At 45.1% G+C, this 18,555-nt stretch overlaps 1 protein-coding gene across 4 annotated transcripts; it reads right to left on the minus strand.

The window, feature by feature from the left end:
• Positions 1-112: 112 nt before the first annotated feature.
• On the minus strand, positions 113-18,390 carry cltcb (clathrin, heavy chain b (Hc)). 4 transcript variants are annotated; one of them, XM_027021220.2, is made up of 34 exons: positions 17,954-18,390; positions 16,724-16,931; positions 16,331-16,333; positions 14,451-14,719; positions 14,092-14,253; positions 13,843-13,956; positions 13,449-13,622; positions 12,052-12,249; positions 11,762-11,962; positions 11,497-11,649; positions 11,244-11,366; positions 9,724-9,861; positions 9,380-9,544; positions 9,030-9,210; positions 8,762-8,925; positions 8,524-8,649; positions 8,255-8,397; positions 7,917-8,151; positions 7,599-7,721; positions 7,207-7,352; positions 6,916-7,099; positions 6,638-6,830; positions 6,389-6,546; positions 6,133-6,297; positions 5,831-5,938; positions 5,513-5,680; positions 5,234-5,383; positions 4,967-5,098; positions 4,752-4,862; positions 4,486-4,656; positions 3,954-4,175; positions 3,152-3,172; positions 1,428-1,503; positions 113-1,180 (listed from the first exon to the last, which is right to left on the minus strand). In XM_027021220.2, exons 1-34 carry the CDS (start codon positions 17,993-17,995, stop codon positions 1,047-1,049), a joined length of 5,061 nt encoding a protein of 1,686 aa, XP_026877021.1. In that variant the 5' UTR covers positions 17,996-18,390; the 3' UTR covers positions 113-1,046. The 4 variants fall into 4 exon arrangements, with proteins under 4 accessions (XP_026877021.1, XP_026877023.1, XP_026877024.1 ...); XM_027021222.2 differs by lacking the exon at positions 16,331-16,333 and having other exon boundaries at positions 17,954-18,389; XM_027021223.2 differs by lacking the exon at positions 3,152-3,172 and having other exon boundaries at positions 17,954-18,389.
• Positions 18,391-18,555: the final 165 nt, after the last annotated feature.

Raw genomic sequence — 18,555 nt, forward strand, 5'->3', positions numbered from 1 at the left:
GTTAGACGATGAAGAGCCTTGACAGCATATCACATGTCGCATATCTGAACGTCTCTTATTTCTACAGCGTTAACGTTTCAATATTCACAGAACAATAAAACACGATATATGATGCTGTGGTTGGATTTTTTCATTTTAATCTGAGCAAGTTTACAATCAAGCCACCAAAACTATCACAATCCCATAAATTTATTACCTATTTGCTTGGAGTGTGTAACACACACAGCAGAACTTAAGGGACAAGCAATGTAGCCATTTCTATAATCATTCTTCTGTACACTCAAAATAGTGAGCTAGAACATCACAATACCAGGCATACACAAACCTCAATACAAGGAAATTGCATGGTGAGTAAATACACACAAGTCAGAAGAATAGTCTTTTATCCCTTGCTCATTTATGGAAATGGTATCACACAAGTCACTGTAGAGAACACAACAAAAGATCACCTGTTACACTTGGAGTGAATGTAAGGGTGTTAACGTCAACGTGGACAAGGAGGCCATTTATGATAAGGGATTAAAATTGCTTCTATAATCAATCATGTCTGTATGCTCTTAAAATTCCATACAGCTACATACCTGTGTAGAATATTTGATTATTACTTAGTGTTGCTAAATGTACCCATGGATGCATACGCTCAAATTCAAATGTTTTTTTTAAGCCTTTTTCAGAATATACAATAATGAAATGCAATATACATACAGACGATGTAAGCTTCCACATACAGCACATCGAAATTAGGATGTCCTACATTAGTTTCCTCTCATGACAGAGTGCAAATCAGATGCTTCACAACATATGTTAATTGCTGTTCCCCCTTAAAAAAAAAAAAATCTTGTTAAACAGGTCATCTTAAATATGGAATGTAAAACAAAATGTGGTCCAATTATTTTCTTTAACAATGAAACAAAAAAAGTCCTTCAAATGTATTTTAAGGAAAATAATTTAAAAACATTGACTGCGCAACCCTTTGAGAGCAGACCCACAATGAGCTGGTAAGGAAGTTGAGGAGCGAGGGATGGAGAGCTGGGGGACGGCAGGCATTACATGCCATAGCTGAAGCCCGTCTGCGCGGGCTGGCCGTAGCCAGCAGCGTTGGGAGGATAGCCATAGCCGTAGGGCTGCTGCGGGGGAACAGCAACGTTGGGGCCTGCAGTCAGCATCAGCTGGGGGGTGCCTGAAACAAAAGGGTAACCCTACAGTTAGCACCAGCAGGGGGGAATTATTCCAAGTCACTATGGAAACATCAGGACTTGCCTCAGAGGGACTGAGTGGCACTCCTTCAGAAGCATGTGCTATATTACTAACTCTGTGTTAGTAATGTGTGAAAAGTTCAACTAAAACATGCAAATATTCAACTAATTGCCAGGAATTGTTTTAAAAACACAACAAACTCATTTTGTCAAGCAGTGGAGGGGTCCTACCATAAACTATTGGCTGGGCCTCCGTGGCCTGCTCCTCCTCCTTCCTCAATGACTCAGAGGCGTCCAGCTTGTCGACCTGAATGAGGCAGAGAGGGAAGTGGAGAAAGAGGAGTGAAGAAAAGGCAGGCCACTGACCGGCTAGGAGATGAAACAAATGCCTTCCTTGTCAACAGAGGAAATGACTGATGGATGGGACCAATCATGGGAAACGCTTAAAGCCAAACTTACTCTTGCGTGCCAGTGCTCTCAGGGCAGGATTTAAGGGGAGCTCTACCAATCAACATATTTTTTTTGTTGTTGTCGATGACATCTGCCATCACATGAATTTAGAGACAAGCTTCAGTTTTTACAAGGAGGTACACTATTAAAATATTCAACCTTAACCAAATGAGGCTAAGCTAACAGGTGGCGGTCCCCTCAGTCAGTCACTCAGCAGTTCTTTTCAAACGGTGCATATGTAGAAAACAGAACCCTGTAACTTAACCAGAAAGCACGTAGCAAGGTGATGCCAGCAAATGTTTAAAAGGACAGGGGTTCCAAACACAGTCCTGTGAATACATCAATTATGGGAGTTTCATGTAAAGGAAACTTACGACTCTAATGTAAGCCTTGTGGTCAAATTTTTAAATTTTAATGGAAAAAAGATTAGGAATATTACAGTAGCAGATGAGAAAATTGGTTGCTGAATGTCTTGTTAGAACTCCAGCTCAAAAGATCAATGTTTGCTCCATTTGTAAGCAAGCGCATGCTTTGTGACTTCACACTGCGTTTGGGTTCAGTTCTCTACATACAGCTGGTGCCGATACTAAGAAGTTCAAATGAGCATGTTGAGCAGGCCCGAACTAGGTCAGCGAAGTCGAGGTTTCATTGAAGGAGGGGAAGAGAAACATTCCAGAGATGTAGCTGTTAATCGTTTAGTTAAGAAGTGGGCATGAGGAGAGGGGTAGAGAGTGAAGGAGGAGTGACAGGGATAGAGATGGATTCATACAGCCAGTCAAGTCTTCCAGAGGCAGGCACAGCCAACAGCCATGTTCCCTAATCTTTCAGTAGGTGCCACCAACACTACAAAACACATGCTTGTAAACTCTCTAGAGCATACAACACAGTACTGGCTTTAATGTTTAAACGGGAGGACCACACTTTCTCGTTACTGTAGACAGACTATAGCATGAGGGACAAGAGGTAGGAATCATTTTTGCAGCTTTAAGATTTTCTATGATGTCATCTGCAAAGTCATGTCAGCGGCAGAAATTGAGCCCCTGAAAATGTGGTCACTTCATTTTGCTATATCTACTCATGTCCTACCCAAATCACTTACATTGCAGTCTACAACTGGATTACAGAAGCAATTTTAAAGCAGATTCGAAAGGCATCATTGTGTGAGAATCGCGCATCTCAGTGGGCAGAAACCCGTAAAAAGCTCATGCACTGCACCTCATTTGATTAAGGGAACTGACAGCAGCACAGGAAGAGCTGGTCTGAGCCAATGGCAGACTGCAGTTCAGTGACGCAGACACTACATCTCTTCATCTACAGGTCTGAGAGAGTGGCTCACTACCGCAGCATCCGTTCAACACATGGTCAGTACTCTAGAGGAAACTCCAGTCAAGGTGGTAGAAGCAGCAGGGTGACATGGGAGGGGATAAAAACTCATGCAGAAGGTTCTTGAAGGTTCAGTCCTCCAAAACTACAGGGCTTAAATGGAAATAAGAAGCTGCCTTCACCTTTTCCTTAATTGCATCAACCTGAAAGGGAAATTTAAGAGTAGCAGCTTAAGAATATAAAGCAAACTTAACAATCCAGTATTGCAAATGCAAGAAGAGAACTAATGCAGGAAAAAGCAGTAGTGTTAACAGAAATAAAAACAGCAGAAATCACAGAAAGTATAAAGAAAACAATATTTTTCCTAATCCAAGGTTTCACTGGTTCTTCCATGAAGTCAGTTAGCAGATACATTTCCTCATCACATCTATTAAACCCCAATGGAACCTTTAACACCTAATATATCTGATGAATGACTACACAAATTACATGAGAGTCTGTACAGTCTGTGTATAGGGTATGTTAAATGAAGGGGTTTTTAAATACGAGTTACCACCAAATGTGTTCTTAAAGTAGAAGCTGGGGATGCAAGTACAAAATGTGATCAATTTCTAATTTAGAGAATTTATAAGACTGGGATATGATTATGGCTCTCCATGCTACAGGGCTGTATGCAGAGCAAAGAATAGTCATTTAACTGCAAATTAATTTTACAATAAAAACAAAAAAACGTATTTGATGAACATATACTGTTACCGTGCAGAATGAATAAATGATTTGATTTTAAATGGGCTAATTTATCACAGAAATGAAACGTATCCAGAGAGCCATTAACCTTTCTATGGGGGCCCAAGATTACCGACATCTGCATTACAGAAATAAAGTAACATTACAACATTTGATCAAACTACACCATCCACCTCACATAAGAAATGGGCCCTGACTCCCTCTAGTAAGTGACATGCAGCCGCTTCGCACACTCACCTTGCTGAGGTACTCCCTCATCACCTGGATGAAGTATGGCATGGAGAAGTCCATGATGTTGTGTCTCCAGGCCGTCTCCAGCACCACGTCAGGCCGCAGCAGGTCGTAGCAAGTAAAGAGGCAGGCTGCGAAGCACTCCTTCTTGTCCTCCTGCAGGAACCACTGGAGCAGCTCCTCTGCCAGCTCCGTGTCCTTCGACTCCGCCGCGTACTGCATGGCGTCCTGTAAGAGACACGCAAACACGGCCGCGGTGCGCTCGGATTAAGAGTGCTTGTTCTGCATTTCATGCGTGATGAGCTACCAGTGCCAGCACGGAAGTTAAGGTACTCGACTAGTAATCAGAAGGTTGCTAGGTCACCTCCCATCACTGACAAGTTACTACTGTTGGGCGCCTGAACAAGGCACTTAACCCTCAATTACTCAAGTTGTAAATCAGACAGAACTGTAAGCTGCTTTAGATAAAAGCATCAGCGAAATGCTGTAAATGTAAATAAGACACAGTGATGATAGCAGTGGGGTGTTGGGCAGGAACCTTGTAGAGTTTGTCCTTCTTGCAGAGTTCCACACTCTGCTTCCAGCGGTTGTTGCCTTTGAAAAGGTAGGCTGCGATTCTCCTGAACTCGATGAGCTCATGCTTCTCCAGGCTCTGAGCCAGGGATATGTTGTCGAAGTTGTCATAGGCGTCGATGGATGTGCGAAGAGCCTGTGCAGGACGCCAGGAAAAAACATGAGATTTAAAATGGTAAAAACAAAAAGTACTCCTGAAAGGGTAGAGTCTGCTGACGATTCATGTCCCACCTGGAAATCCTCCTCGCTTATGAAGAGGTTGTTAAGTGCTTCATTTACTGATTTGTTGTTGTGGTTCTGTACGGACCGCAGGTACGGTTTAACCAGGGACAACTGTTTGACCTGAAAGATGCATCAAAAATAATGTCAATAAACTAAAATGGGCCCCCAAAATAAAACATGACCATGACAGGCCATGTAAAAACCCAAGCGGGGCATTTAACCACCTTGCTGAAGAAGTTGACGGCGCGGGTGTGGTCCAGCCTCGGGGACAGCACGATGAGCAGGTCATTCAGCAACATGGGCTTAAATTCCAGATAAAACTGAATGGCTTTGTAGTACAGCTCCACATTAGCCACCTGAAGAAAAGCAAACAAGGCTCATCACGGACCTGAATGCCACAGCACAAAACAGAACCCACCGATGATGAGAGGTGAAGCAGAACGCTAATGGCGAAGGCTTCCATGACAACAGGTCCTAATCAACTCCCTTACCTTGGTTACGATGTCTTTGAACTGGCTCTCTTTCCAGGCATCTGCTGGGTGGTTCATCATGGTGAGGATGGCATTATCGTACTCTTCATACTTGTCATAAAGGAAGACCAGCTCTGCCCATAGGTGGGCCTGCTCTGCTGCCCTCAGCACCTGGTGCACAGGTCAACACAATGTGACAAGGGGCAGGAAAGGACAGCACAGCAACAGTACAGGAATCCAGAAGCTATCCATTTGGTGCCTTCACATGGGAACAGCTGGAAATGAAGTTAAGTCTCTTGCCTTGGGGATGTTGACCCTGGACCAGAAGAGCTCCAGATGTTCCCTCATCTTCTGAGGTTTAAACTTGGAGTAGAGGATGGCCAGCTCGGTGAACATGCCCATGTGAGCACGCTCCAACCCCAGAGCTGCCTCCAGCATGGTGATCAGCTCCTCAAAGTACCCACGGTCCTGGGGGAGAATTATACACACAGGTCAGCACCAATGCCCCAAAATGTGTGTGTGAGTGTGCTCTGAGGTTTTCCCCAAATCAGCCATACACTTCAAATTACACACTGCTAAAACAGGCAAGGAGAAGATAAGTGGACTTGACTCAATGACCTGGTAGTAGTTAATGAGCTCTTCCAGTTCATCAGCATGGACCACGATATGCAACCCACACATCTGTGCCAGACGAAACTCCTTTCCATCCACACAGGCAAAGCAGACCTGGGAAGAGACACCATTTCACTCAGTGAACCGAGATGCTCAGCTAAACAATCAAAAGCAAAAGAGGTGATGGAGCTGTGTTGCCTTGAATCATTTCATGTGGGAACATAACTCACGGCTCAGCCAGCAACAGCAGAGTGAGCGGACCAAAGCGTGCTCCATGGGTACTGGCGGTCAGCACTGCAGGCTCTCACCTCTTTCCAGGTCCGTGTGCTGTTGGCTTTACGGGCCCCGTCCACGGCGGCCTGGTACTCCCCCAGGTGGACCAGAGTAGAAGCCAGGCGTCCAAAGTTGGACACATTGTTGTACAGGAGCTTAGCTGCATCGTACATCTTCTCATCATAGCACCGGTCACCAACCTTAGAGAAAAACCCCACGGGCATTACCTGCAGCAAACTAAGATCACGCGGCATGCAGGCGAACCCCAGGCGGGGGAGGAGAGGCTCATACCTGCTGGATGTGAGCATTGTTCGGTCCATTGATGAACTCCTCCAGCTCGGCCAGGCGGTTGGTCTTGGCCAGGGCGAAGATGAGCTCAGTCTCTACGTAAGACTCACGTGCCTTCTTGCGTGCCATCAGCAAGAACTTCACCAAATCCTCCCAGTTTCCTATAGAAAACAAACACATGTTTTGACCCAGAAACATTAACAGGACACTTTCTAAGGAGTAACGTTATATCTTTCATTTGGCCGGACATACCACTCTGGGCAGCAGCTTGACCCACTTCCATGTAGGCCGACGGGTCGTCCGCCTTGATGTAGGAGTCGATGGCCTCTTTGACCAGCCCCTTCTGCAACTGAGCCTTTGCCAGCTGGCTCCAGACGGCCGGCTCATTGCAGCGCTCGGCAAACTCATAGGCCCTGTCCAGATTCCCGATGTGCTCGATCAGAACCTGCAGGAAGAGGGCCATCAGCGTGACAGAGGCCAACAAGTGCAGGTGGAATGCCTCTGACAGAAAAGGCAGCTTTGGGACCGACCTGTACTGCAGATGTGTTCACATCAAACTTCCTGAAGATGGCGAAAGCCTCTTCGAAGAGCTCGTTGCTGATGGCAATGTTGGCGATGTCAGGAGCGTCGTAGTTGTCCAGGCGATTGATATACTCCATGACGCGAGTGCGGTCGGCTTTGATGGCTGTCAAAATCAGAAGATTCTGCAGGTTCCTGAGGAGCAAAGAGCGAGCAAACGAAAATGTTTAAAAAATAAGACAAAAAAACTCACACATTTGAAAATCAAAACCTACTCCAATCGAGTGGAGCGCTGAGCCAACCTGTGCTCGCTGAAAACCGAGTTGTCCAAGACAATCTTCTCCAGGAGCTCAATGAGCTCGTTGGGCAGGTCAGCGGTCATAAAAGCCTTGACTGTGACGGACACTTCTTCAGGATCCTGCGTTTCTGAAAGTGCAGTCTGCACCACCTGGAAAGAACAGGAGGTTGGGTTATGACTGTTTTAAACACACAATAACTGACAGACAGGAGAAGGCTGTACGCTGGAGACCATCACTCGGGAGATAAATGTGGGTTCTGGGTACTCTCTGGTTTGCTGGTCAGAGCACGACTGTCACCTGAGCTATACAAATACATTTCTCCTCAATGAGTGAATTTTAAACTACAGCCCCTGAGAAGCAGTGACTAGCCCTCCAGAGTATTTTGATTCCTGTACCTGGTCAATCAGGGGCCTTCTGTAGGGGTTGCTCTCAAGGAGAACGCTGGCCCACAGCTCAGGGTCCTTACGACGCACCAAATACCGAGAGAGGCTTTTAAAGAGGGAGTTTTCATTGCAGACCTGTGCATGGGATATAGTTGGATTTGCTTTAGTTTTAAAGAAATATTTTCCAAAATGTGCATCAGCATGAAAATTGAGCAATAAAATCTGTCCTTCTCCACTCGTGACCGCTGCAATAAGGACTGTAGTGACCATTTGGTGCCAAAGCCTGTTCAAGACTGCAGATGAGAGAAAGGAGAGGTGGTGGTTGCTCACATGAATGAGCTCCTGGTCACACTGTCCTCTCTCGTAGGCCACGCAGGCCAGGTGGGGGTCCCTCTTCTCGCAGTACTTGCCCACTACACGGCTGTCGTAGTAGGGGTTCTCCCGGAGGAAGCGCTCCGGGTTGTTGTTGCTGTCTATGTAGATCTTTGCAAGAGCATTGTGGGTGGCAGGTTCCTCACAGCCCTCATGGATACGAGCCTCCAACCAGGGCAACAGCAGCTTCAGCCTACCGCAAGCGCGCGCACACACACACGGCCAGGGTAAGACAAGTAGACACATAGCCTCTACATCTGGGCGCTACAGCAGAAGTTGGTCCAGGTAGGACGCACCTGTTTCTCTTCTCCACCTCCGCCACTAGCTCGTCGGTAGAGAACTGGCCGCGCACTACCAGGATCAGGTTTTTGATTACATCCTCTGAGCAGTCAACATCCAGCAGACCGCCAATCACCACAGGTAAGCGGCTGGGGTTCACCTGAGAGAGAGAGAGAGAGAGAGAGAGAGAGAGACACACACACACGGTTTCCATCTTTACCGTGGTACCTACAGAGGCTAGAGTTACTGAAGTACTGGTGCATTACTGAGGCCTTCATGGGTTTACCTTCTGCACGTAGATCTCGATGTACTTCTGCAGGTTGTTGCGATACAGATAAAGGACCAGATCATGGACAAAGTCAAAGCGGTCGCACACGATGATGAGAGGCAGCTGATCAGTCAGTTTGGCTTCCTGCATATAAAAACCATGCACATCAGAAGTACCTTCAACAGGAAAAAAATTGATGTAAAATAGAACAGGTTACAGAGGTGCCAAACGTAATTAGGAGGCATTTGGTTTATACCTTCAGGAAATTCTTCACACGCTCAGGGTCATAGCAGTTACTCTCTCTACAGATCCTCTCCACTTCTTTGATCTGGCCAGTTTTACATGCAGCCTGAATGTACTTGAAATGAACCTCTGGATCCTGGCTGAAGTTCACAATGGAACCAAGGAAGTAGAAGAGACCTGCAAGGCACATGGTCAGGCATTACCAGCCCAAACATCTACTCCATCTGGGGTCGTCCACAATACACAAGACAAGTAGTGGAACCAAGGTGGCCGAGTGTTACCTTCAAAACTCTTGAAGGACTCGAAGAGCTCTGTGAGGGACTGCGTAGTGAGCTGCTCATGATACTTGGAGGCCACCTGGACGCAGATCTGTAGGTTCTGCCTGATGTTGGCGGACAGCATGGCCCTCAGGCACTCCAGGGAGTCCTCCACCGACAGCGAACCAAAGTAGTTCACCAGCCACTGTGTGTGACACATGGAACAGGTGGTGACAAACTGAGTTGGCACTGGACCAACAGTGTTTAGTGAATATCCAAATTCACAAAAAAGACCAAGATACATCAAGCAAGGCTGCCGTAGCCATCAGGGGAGGGAGTCACGAGTATTCTGACTCGTGGACTTTGGCATGTACCTCTGGGTTGAGCAGGTGGGTGTGGACCACCGCGCGTTTGATGTCGTATAGGTCGCTGTAGTGCTCCAGGGCTCTCTGCAGCAGCCCTGCCTTCTCACACAGCTGGGCCACATGAGCGCGGTCATAGTGGGTGAACATCTGGTTCCCCAGAATGGCGTCAGCAACCTGGAATTGAAGAAGGAAAAAGAAAAGATAAGAAAAAAAAAAAAAAAAAAAAACCATACAAAAAGATAAATGCCCAGAGGGTGTGACTTGATTGACTCCAGCGGGCAGTTGCGCGGGTAGTGAACACTCCTTTACCACGACTTCAGAAGAGCAAAAGGGGGGGGGGGGGGGTGTCTCACCTGCGGCGCATGCATGAGGTTCATCTCCAGCAGGCGGGTCTGGAGTGGACCCTCAGTGGGCCGGTTGTTCTTCAGGGCGTCCAGTAGGAAGGACGTGCACTGCTGGATCAAGTTGTACTCCATGAACACGTCCACAATCTGAGCAACAAACAAAAGTGTGCGAGACCGTTAGCAATCACACCAACGACAGCAAGTAACTTCTGAAAAGAGTGACAGGAGACATGACAAATCCAATGACCAAACCAGACCAACGGATAGTCAGAAAGAACTCCATTACAAATCAAACAAAAACAAATAAAACCCCTAAAAACCTAAAAGGCAGCATTGACTGTGCAAGGCTAATGTCAGAGGTTTCATAAATGTTGAACAACATTGTGAGTTATTCAGGTACAATAAAGAGTATTTTTGCAAAATTTAGTGACATTAGAGTGTGGCAAGATTATTTATTTGCCAAATGGAATTGTGTTCCCTTTCCCAGAAGACACCGACTTCATCAGCGGAGCCCTCACATTCCGCTTTAGCGAGGCAATGAATGACAGACCAATGCTGTGGTCCACCAAGTACACATAGGCCATAGAGCATTTTAGTTACACTGCGGAAACAACGCAAAAGCTGTGAAAGTTCAGTACAAAGAAACTACCACAAATCCCGTCAAACGTGAATGCTCAGGTACGGTTGTCGTGCAACTGTGTGCATATAAAGTCACTTGTATCTTTGTTTTGTTGAGACAAAATATTCTAAGTGTAAGAATAAAATTCTTATCTATAGCATAAAATCACTATGTCTAGAATGAAGATCATGCTGGTTTCAGGCATGGTGTCCATGCCTCTTAATTTGATGACTCAGCACAACGTTCTAGCTGCAGAACTAAACCCCAGTCAATAAGTTCACAAGGCCCAAGTTTATTGCTAGAAACACTGCATGTAGGACTGGAAGATTAGGCTGTAATAAGCACAGACTTAATTCATTTATCTTTACAGACACATTAACAGGGTTAGTAAGGAGGAGTGCTACAACCCTGCCTTACGGGTTCATGCAAGAGGAGTCAAACACAAAGAACCTGGAGATGGGAAATGATTGAAAATAATGCGCAATTCAGTCCTGTAAAGTACAAACACCAAGTCATAAGTCAAATCGCCACTACTGGGCCTTGATTTTACGATGATGGGGTGAAAAAGGGAGGACCATGTGCGGACACGTTATATGTGCTTGTGGGGGTGGGGTAAGCAGCATGTATTAGTCATGAAGAACCGATGAAATGAAATAACTGATGCAATAAAAACGTGACCTTGTCCCATCAAGGTCAAAAATTACATCCTGGTAGAGGTTAAATGAACAGTTACTTCCCGATTAAGGATCGTAACATTTGGGGGAGATGGACAGACAGATGGCAGGCGGCCCCTCTGCACGTGGAGTCTTAATTATCAGAACAGCAGGACAAAGTGAGCTATGAAACAGTGGACAAAGTACATTCTAGAAAGAGACACAGGGAACATGGTGCAGCACAGAGGGGCATCTACCTGGGTGATGTCCGCCAGTGGCTCCTCGTCCTGCACAAGCATCTGGGCGAACTGCAGGCCCTGCTCCGCACTGATCCGCATCACGTTCCTCAGCAGGAAGATCCAGTCTGGAGTGTATCCCACCTGTAGGCCCACCAGACCAGACCAGGTGAGCACAGCACAAGAGAGCAGTCAATAACCCAACATTCAAATGATCAATCAACAATTTTTTGTTTTGAATGTCATTTTAGCAAAGTCATCTGAAAAGGCCCACCTTTCTTGCATAAAGTACAATTTTCTGGAACTGGCCAGTTTCTGCAAAGCACTGTATGACTTTGTTGGGAACGTTAGCCCTTAGGTATACACTGAGAGCAAGAGTTGGGTCCACCGTCTTCACCAAATCTCCCAGTTCTTCGGAGCACTCCAGCTGAATTAAGAAAGCAGTTAGCATCTGCCAGACTTTTAGAAGAGAAAAAAAAAAAAAAAAAAAAAGTGATCAATTTTTTTTAAAAACCACACCCCCCACCCCCACACTCTACCTTGTCCTCTTTGAGCCACTTCTCCAGCAGCTGTTTGCGGCCCTGCTGCAGTACCGGCCTGCAGAGCTCCAGAGACTCAAACTTGTTGAGCTGGCCCTGGTCCAGCAGGATGCCGAAGTACTGCAGCAGCGGGGAGGTCTGGCCCGGCTGGGCCGGCACGCTCTGGAAGCGGCGGATGGTGTCAGGGGTTCGCAGAATGCCCTGGGGGGGGGGCACACAACAAGCAGATGTCAGCTTCAGCAGCTCGATACTGTGGGAACAGTATCGCCGAGTTGGGTGCTACGAAATACCTTTGGTGCGTTGGCAGCCACTTTAGCTGCCTCCGAGTAGTTTCCAGCTGCAAAGAGGGTGTTGAACTTTCGTGCAAATAGCTCCTCAGCACCGGCCAAGTTGTTGCGGACAGCCATGCGCAGGGCCAGGTCAGGATTTTGTAAGACGTTGGTTATGTAGGGGATGATGTTCTCTTCCTCCACACACACAGACAGCACCTGAAAGAGAGGAGTGCAGGATAGGTGGTGTTAAGTGCGGAGAAGATGCCTCACGGAAAGTGCAAGGCGGCATCTACGGCAGCCCTGCGCCTCCCTTAGCTCACCTGAGAGAGCACGTAGCCTAAGATGATAACCACTGCAAGGTCATGGGCTCAGGAGCAAAGACATATGGTCAGACTGAAACATGCGACAGACTCTCTACATAATAGCACATGCCAAAACACTGAAACCTAAGGCGAGATCCAGGAACATGCCTTCAGCACCATGGAGAGCGGCAAAGACAAAGCCAGTGAAGAGGGTGGGAGCTGTCCACCGCAGTCCTCGTTACTCTGTTCAGTAAAGGGGGTGCCCCACTATCACTATAAACACGGAGCACCACAAAAGTAAAATCAGAAGAGAGTAATTTTGTTCTAAACAGGCCACATTCTTTCATAAGAGAGAAAAGAGAAAAAACATTCGACATCGGGGAAAATTTACCAATGAAGAGAGCTCTATTAAAAAAAGCACCAACATAAATATGTACACTGGCCCAAAATCAAAAGGTCTATAAATACAATATAAAAACAAACACATATAAAAACAAACCCTGTACTGTTCACAAGGTGGCGGCACAATGCGCACCCTGGACATGACAGCAGGTTGTGGGCAGCTCCAGACCTGCCCATCAGTGGCACAGACAGCAGGGAGCTAGCCGCTGGTCCAAGAGGATTACAGGCACCCACAGCCTGGTCGCACACGCCTAACGCCTCTCAGGCACCCGGGATGCCTGCGCTGTTATTTACAGGGATTCCTCGATGCCAAGGTCGCAGCAGGGTGGAGCACTACCAACCACACAGGCATGAGCGCAAGTGGGCTTTGAGGGTTCAGCCGAGGTTCAATGCTGTCGGGCAGGGTGCGCGAAGCGACAAAGGAAAACGATCGTGTTTACTCCCAGCTCACTGCATATTTCATGGCTCCAGAGTCTGTGCTAGAAAATAATTCATCATCTGGAGGCATCCGGTTACACTAAACAGTGCACACACACAAGTCTGTCCCCAGCGATGGCCTGCTTTTACAGTTAACAGCATGCAAACAAACCCATGCTATGAGTTCACATTTAAAGAGTCAGCCAATGTACTCAAGTCCAAAATCCTAAACCTGAGACAATAAGAGTACGTCTTTTTAAGGGAACCATGGCAACCACCACACCGATAATTTACCTGGCCCTTTCTGTTGACGCCGATAATGCCAGAAGTAGCCTCATGAGGAGCCGTAACAAAGATGGTCTCCCCACTGATCCTGTTCATGTAAATGCAAGTGCCCGTTTCCAAATCATAGAGGTGGATGTAGCCGTATTTGGTGATGAGAAAGACCACATCCTGCTTGGAGCTGATCTGCATGAGCGAAAAACAGAACAAACTTGCCATGTCCATAACTCCTGACATTATCAGAGAGAACATACATCACTCAGATCATCAAAACTATACAAGCATTTTGCAAAATTCAGAGTGGTGCAAGAGATCATGTGAACATCTCTCTGCATGCTGTGATCAAACCAAAAGACCACACATCGCGTCAGAAGAAAGCAACGGCAGCTCAGCACAGACGGAGTACCTGCATAGCGACAGGAAAGTCATTCTGGGCCTCTGGTGGGAAAAATACATCCACAGCTTTCTTTGGAAATGGCTGATTGCCAGTCGGAGGTGTCCCAACTTCAATAATGTGCAACTAAAGAAGAAGAAGAAGAAAAAGTAGTATGTCATTATTTAAAAGACAGAATAAAAACATGTGGCTGTTAAGGTCAAAATGAATTGGCAACTGGACGCTCCACTGTTTTATGGTCATTAGAGGAAGCCAGTAGACCTTTCCTCCAGCTTGACCCCGAACTGCGAAGCAGAAGAGCGTGGATTCTTCCGCGTTTCCCTCCATTTTGAACTGTGCAAAGCCTGCAGCGTGGCCCTCGATCGGCTGGGACACCTTCCTGTCCACTGAGTACAGCTGCATTGCTCCCACCACACGGTTTTGCTGGAGGAACAACAACAACAACAACAACAACAACTAAATAAAAAGAAAAGTTCCACATGAAAGTACCACTGCACACTACTTATTTCAGCCCTGGGCTGTACGTGTGGTCGTGTGTGGAAGTGAAGGCCTCTTCAGCTGCCTAGAGTTGTGATCATTTTTAAATAAACACACGGCTTTCAGATTATAGTGAGGACTACCTGTGCTGAAATGCCAATAAGCAGAAGCCATTTCTGCTTGGCGTCAGTACGGTAGTTGATGATCTGACAGCCTGCTAAGCTGGAGTGGCGGTCGAAGACTTTGATGGGCTGCGAATCGCCTTCCATGCTCCAGTGATAGACGGCGTTGTCTGTGACAAGTGCCACGGTGTTGAGGGAGATCCACTTCCAGAATGTGACATCATCAGTCATGGTGTGGGCCTTCATCTTGCTCTTCATTTCAATGTTGAAAATCTGAAGAGTTTTCGCAGCTGAAATTCAGAAACAGCAAACTAAACTGAACATTTTGTCGGTGTATTGAAACGGTTGCACAACTATATGCAGACACTTAAAATGAATGGTGGTGCCAAATTTTGTATTGTGACAAACACAAGAGACGCAAATATCATAAGTCATAGGTGCAAAGACAGCATGACTTCAGACAACAGTTGCAATGCAAAATGAAGTAATAAAGATCAATCACTGCAAACATTTACACACATCCAACAATTTTTTTCTCTGCATTCAGTTCAGTACTTTCACATTAAGCCAGCAATTAATTTTATGATACAGTGGTGCACTGGATATAATGGCAAATTCCAGATTTATCAAATTAATAAAATGGTGAAACCAAACGAATTTGTTTGGACACTTGTCTTTAAAAGCCTTGCATAGAACACAAGGAAATATGCCAGATCACAACAAAATGTGTTTTTATTCTGAATAGAATATGCACATTAATTTCAACTAAATGGGAAATAAACATTCCTGTTCTCCAAATTTTTAAGAATTTTATTTACACTGCATCAAAACAAATGTCTTATTTCATCATTTATACATTTTCTCTCATCTGCATGTACACTATTGCTTCCACTGTTTGAGTTTAAAATAAACATGTACATATTTTTGACATATAAAGCTTCGTGTAGTGAAGGGAGTACATGCCGGGTTGAAGTAAGACCTGAATGCAGACAGAACTAGCACAGAATGAGTGAAGCACACTGATACATTTTATGCGAGTTTCCAGATTCATGTGCAGTCTCTCCCGCTACAGAGAATGCTCTCCTGCACACCAAACTTAGGTTTGTTTTCCGTGTTCATCTCCAGCAGGACACCCTGCTTCTTGTTCATGCATTTGTACCTGCACTAGGTGCACACGTAAACCCAATTTACGGCACCAAGGTGGGTTTTTTCCCCTCCGGCAGAATGACTGCTATGATTATCAGTCTGTTCTCACACATAGGCAACACAAGCGCAGAGCTAGTTAAGAGTTTTCCTTATTAAGTACTGCATGCACACGACCACAGCTGGTGCCAGATTACAGAAAAACTGACAAAGTTAAGACTCTTTATACTACATTTTCCAACATCATTAAAGTTACCAGTTATCAGTCGGGACTACCCAAATCACAGCAGCAAATAACGAAGGGCTAAATGGTAGCAACTATTTGAATTACAAAACCTTAAAATATACTAATGAGAGTAAAGCATTCCCATACAACACAACACAGAGATACAGAGGGAGAGTTGGTGGCTTCTAAATCAGCTTCCTAAATCTAATATATTAACTGTACTTAAAATCTGGATTAACTTCTATTACCCATGACAAATTATTGGACTAATGTATTACAGCAGAGATATGTGAGAATAAAGCATTTTCAATCATGTCTGACAACTGACCAGAAGAATTTGAACATTTTGCTAGAACAGAAGACTAGCTTGCTATATCCTATCTAAAAAAGGGAGATTTACATTGCTATTCATGTAAGGTGCAAACCTGTCCCCACACAAAACTGGCCTAACAAATGAATCAAAAAGCTATTAAATTTCTCCCACATTTCACAGTAAAACCCCACAACTCAGGATATATGAAATTTAACTCACCGTCTGCAAACATAAGAAAGCAGTAAAAAACAAAAAGGAACAAAACAAGCAAGAACAGACAAAGCATTTATGACAGCAAGACAACTCCAATGAGCACTTTACTACTATCATTAACACAAAATTACTGAAAGAGGCAGGCTGGAAGTGTCCAACTGCAGACTTTATATAAAACAAAAAGACATGGTTGTGAATATGAACATAATGAAAGAGTGGACAGTGTATAGAAACATCACTAACTAGGAGACACACAATGGGATACATAATATGTTAAGCTAATATGACACCCAAATGACATCCAAAAGAATGATGTAACCGAGTTAACCAGAGGCATTTTGAGGAGGCAAAGAAATTAATTACATCCGAAGGTGACATTTCTATTGGACTGTGTCTTACCTTTAAGGGCTATTACTTTGCTTGCTGGGTTCATGATGGCACTATCTGCTGAGATGGGCCTGCGAATGGGGGTGTTGGGGTCATTCATGTCAATGATCACCACCTGAGCTTGTTCACCAACCTTCTCCCGGACACAGATGAACTTATCCGACTCCATGGTGAGGGTGCTGAACCCAATGTTAGCTGGGTTAATGCCCAGGTTTTGGAGCTAATTAGGAAGAACAAAAACAAACAAACCACAGGATAAGTTAAGACAGGCACGCATGGCACACACAAAAACCTTGTACTCAGCTCCTTACACAAAACATTTGCATGTACTAGCCCTATCTACAGGGTAACTAATCCATATCAAGATATTAATTTATTGTTAATATTAACAAACAACACAGGCTGGGGATTGTCACTGCATTGTCACCTTGTTCAATCATTACAGATTTATACCTTTGCGGGCATTCAATGTGATTCAATGTGTGTTATGTCCAAGGGGCCAAAATATATGTATCTAGCTACAACACTCGAGTTACCTAGACAGTAAATGTCATGGTATATCATGGTTTTTGGTTTGTATGGGGTTTTTAGCCAACAACCCAAACACCTGCATATTTGTCCCATCTGTCCAAAGTATGTCGCCCAGGGGTAGCTAGTTACCTTGCTAGCTTAGTAGACAGATAGCTAGAGCCAATGGCCAATGTGTAACGCCAAGAAAAAAAATTAAAAACCAAACATTTGTTTCGCCACAAAATCAACATTCAGCACTAATAATTATTTTATTCGCTAGTGTAGTAAACGAGACGTGCTATCTAACGTTAGCTGTTTATCAGTTGATTTTTCTGCCTGTCATTCAATATATCTAGTTAGTCAGTGTTAGCTCGCCAGAGTAGTTAGCTAGCTAGGAATGTTAAGCCCTGCCTCAAAACTCTTTCCAAATCTAGAAAGCTAAGCTAGTTGTCAACTAGTGAACGATTTACCTGCATTATAAGGAATATATCAATATATTCACTGAGCTGAGGGACTAGCTATTAGCCACCTCGGTAGCATGCAGCTAACTAGCTTAAAAAAAAAAACGTTTAAACGGTTGGGAGGTCATTCATTTGGCTCGCGCAGCCAGCGAACACAGGGCTGCTAGCATGGCCAGCTAACCCAGAAAACCTAGGTGTTTGAAAGTCTCCGAAGTTGGCATCAAAACCCTAATCGTGATTTCAATTTAGTAACGAGTTGAATACGTCGTACCTGGAGGTGCTCCTGGAAGCGGATAGGCAATATCTGAGCCATAGCCGTGTGATTCTCGCTAGCTAGCTAGCTACGTGCTAAGACCTCTTCCACGGACACCGCAGTCAATGCCACTGAAGGAATACGAGAGAAAAACAAAAAGATGAAAACTCAAAGAAAACCAAAGGTTTGCGGAATGTTACACACGAACAGCGCCAATTCTAGCTCCGGATGTTGACGTTTTCCCCGCTGCTCAGATGTAAGTCGGCGGACCCAGAACTGAACTCCGAAAACCCGCAATGGCGGCGGAAACAGCTCGGACGAACCTGAACACGGAAGCATCGTACATTTCTGCGGCGGAAGCGTAGAGAATTTAAATCATTCGGTGTACTTCGAGCGTTAGCGGGTATAGTTTTATGACACATGAATGAACTTATAATGTGTAAATATTTGGATATGAGCGCTGAATATTGATATTATTTTAAAAATACCAGTGCAATCATTGATTTATTTTTGCCACATCATTCAGCGTATTATATGTACGTCAGTTCCTGGGACGCTCCCAGCTTTTAAATGTCAAAGGCACAGGTGGGTAAAACCCTCAGGTGGGTAAACCTTCAAGT

This window comes from Electrophorus electricus, chromosome 15 (genome assembly GCF_013358815.1).
Source record: "Electrophorus electricus isolate fEleEle1 chromosome 15, fEleEle1.pri, whole genome shotgun sequence".
NCBI classification, from domain to species: Eukaryota; Metazoa; Chordata; class Actinopteri; order Gymnotiformes; family Gymnotidae; genus Electrophorus; species Electrophorus electricus.

What these genes read in the sequence shown, in the direction of transcription:
- cltcb (XM_027021220.2), bottom strand. Translation starts at nt 17,995, where the DNA reads ATGGCTCAGATATTGCCTATCCGCTTCCAGGAGCACCTCCAG. An exon ending in TCGGTTTTCAGCGAGCACAG is followed by an intron (nt 7,100 to 7,206) that starts GTTGGCTCAGCG and finishes TTTGCTCCTCAG; the next exon opens with GAACCTGCAGAATCTTCTGA. An exon ending in TGAGGGAGTACCTCAGCAAG is followed by an intron (nt 3,173 to 3,953) that starts GTGAGTGTGCGA and finishes TTTCCCTTTCAG; the next exon opens with GTTGATGCAATTAAGGAAAA.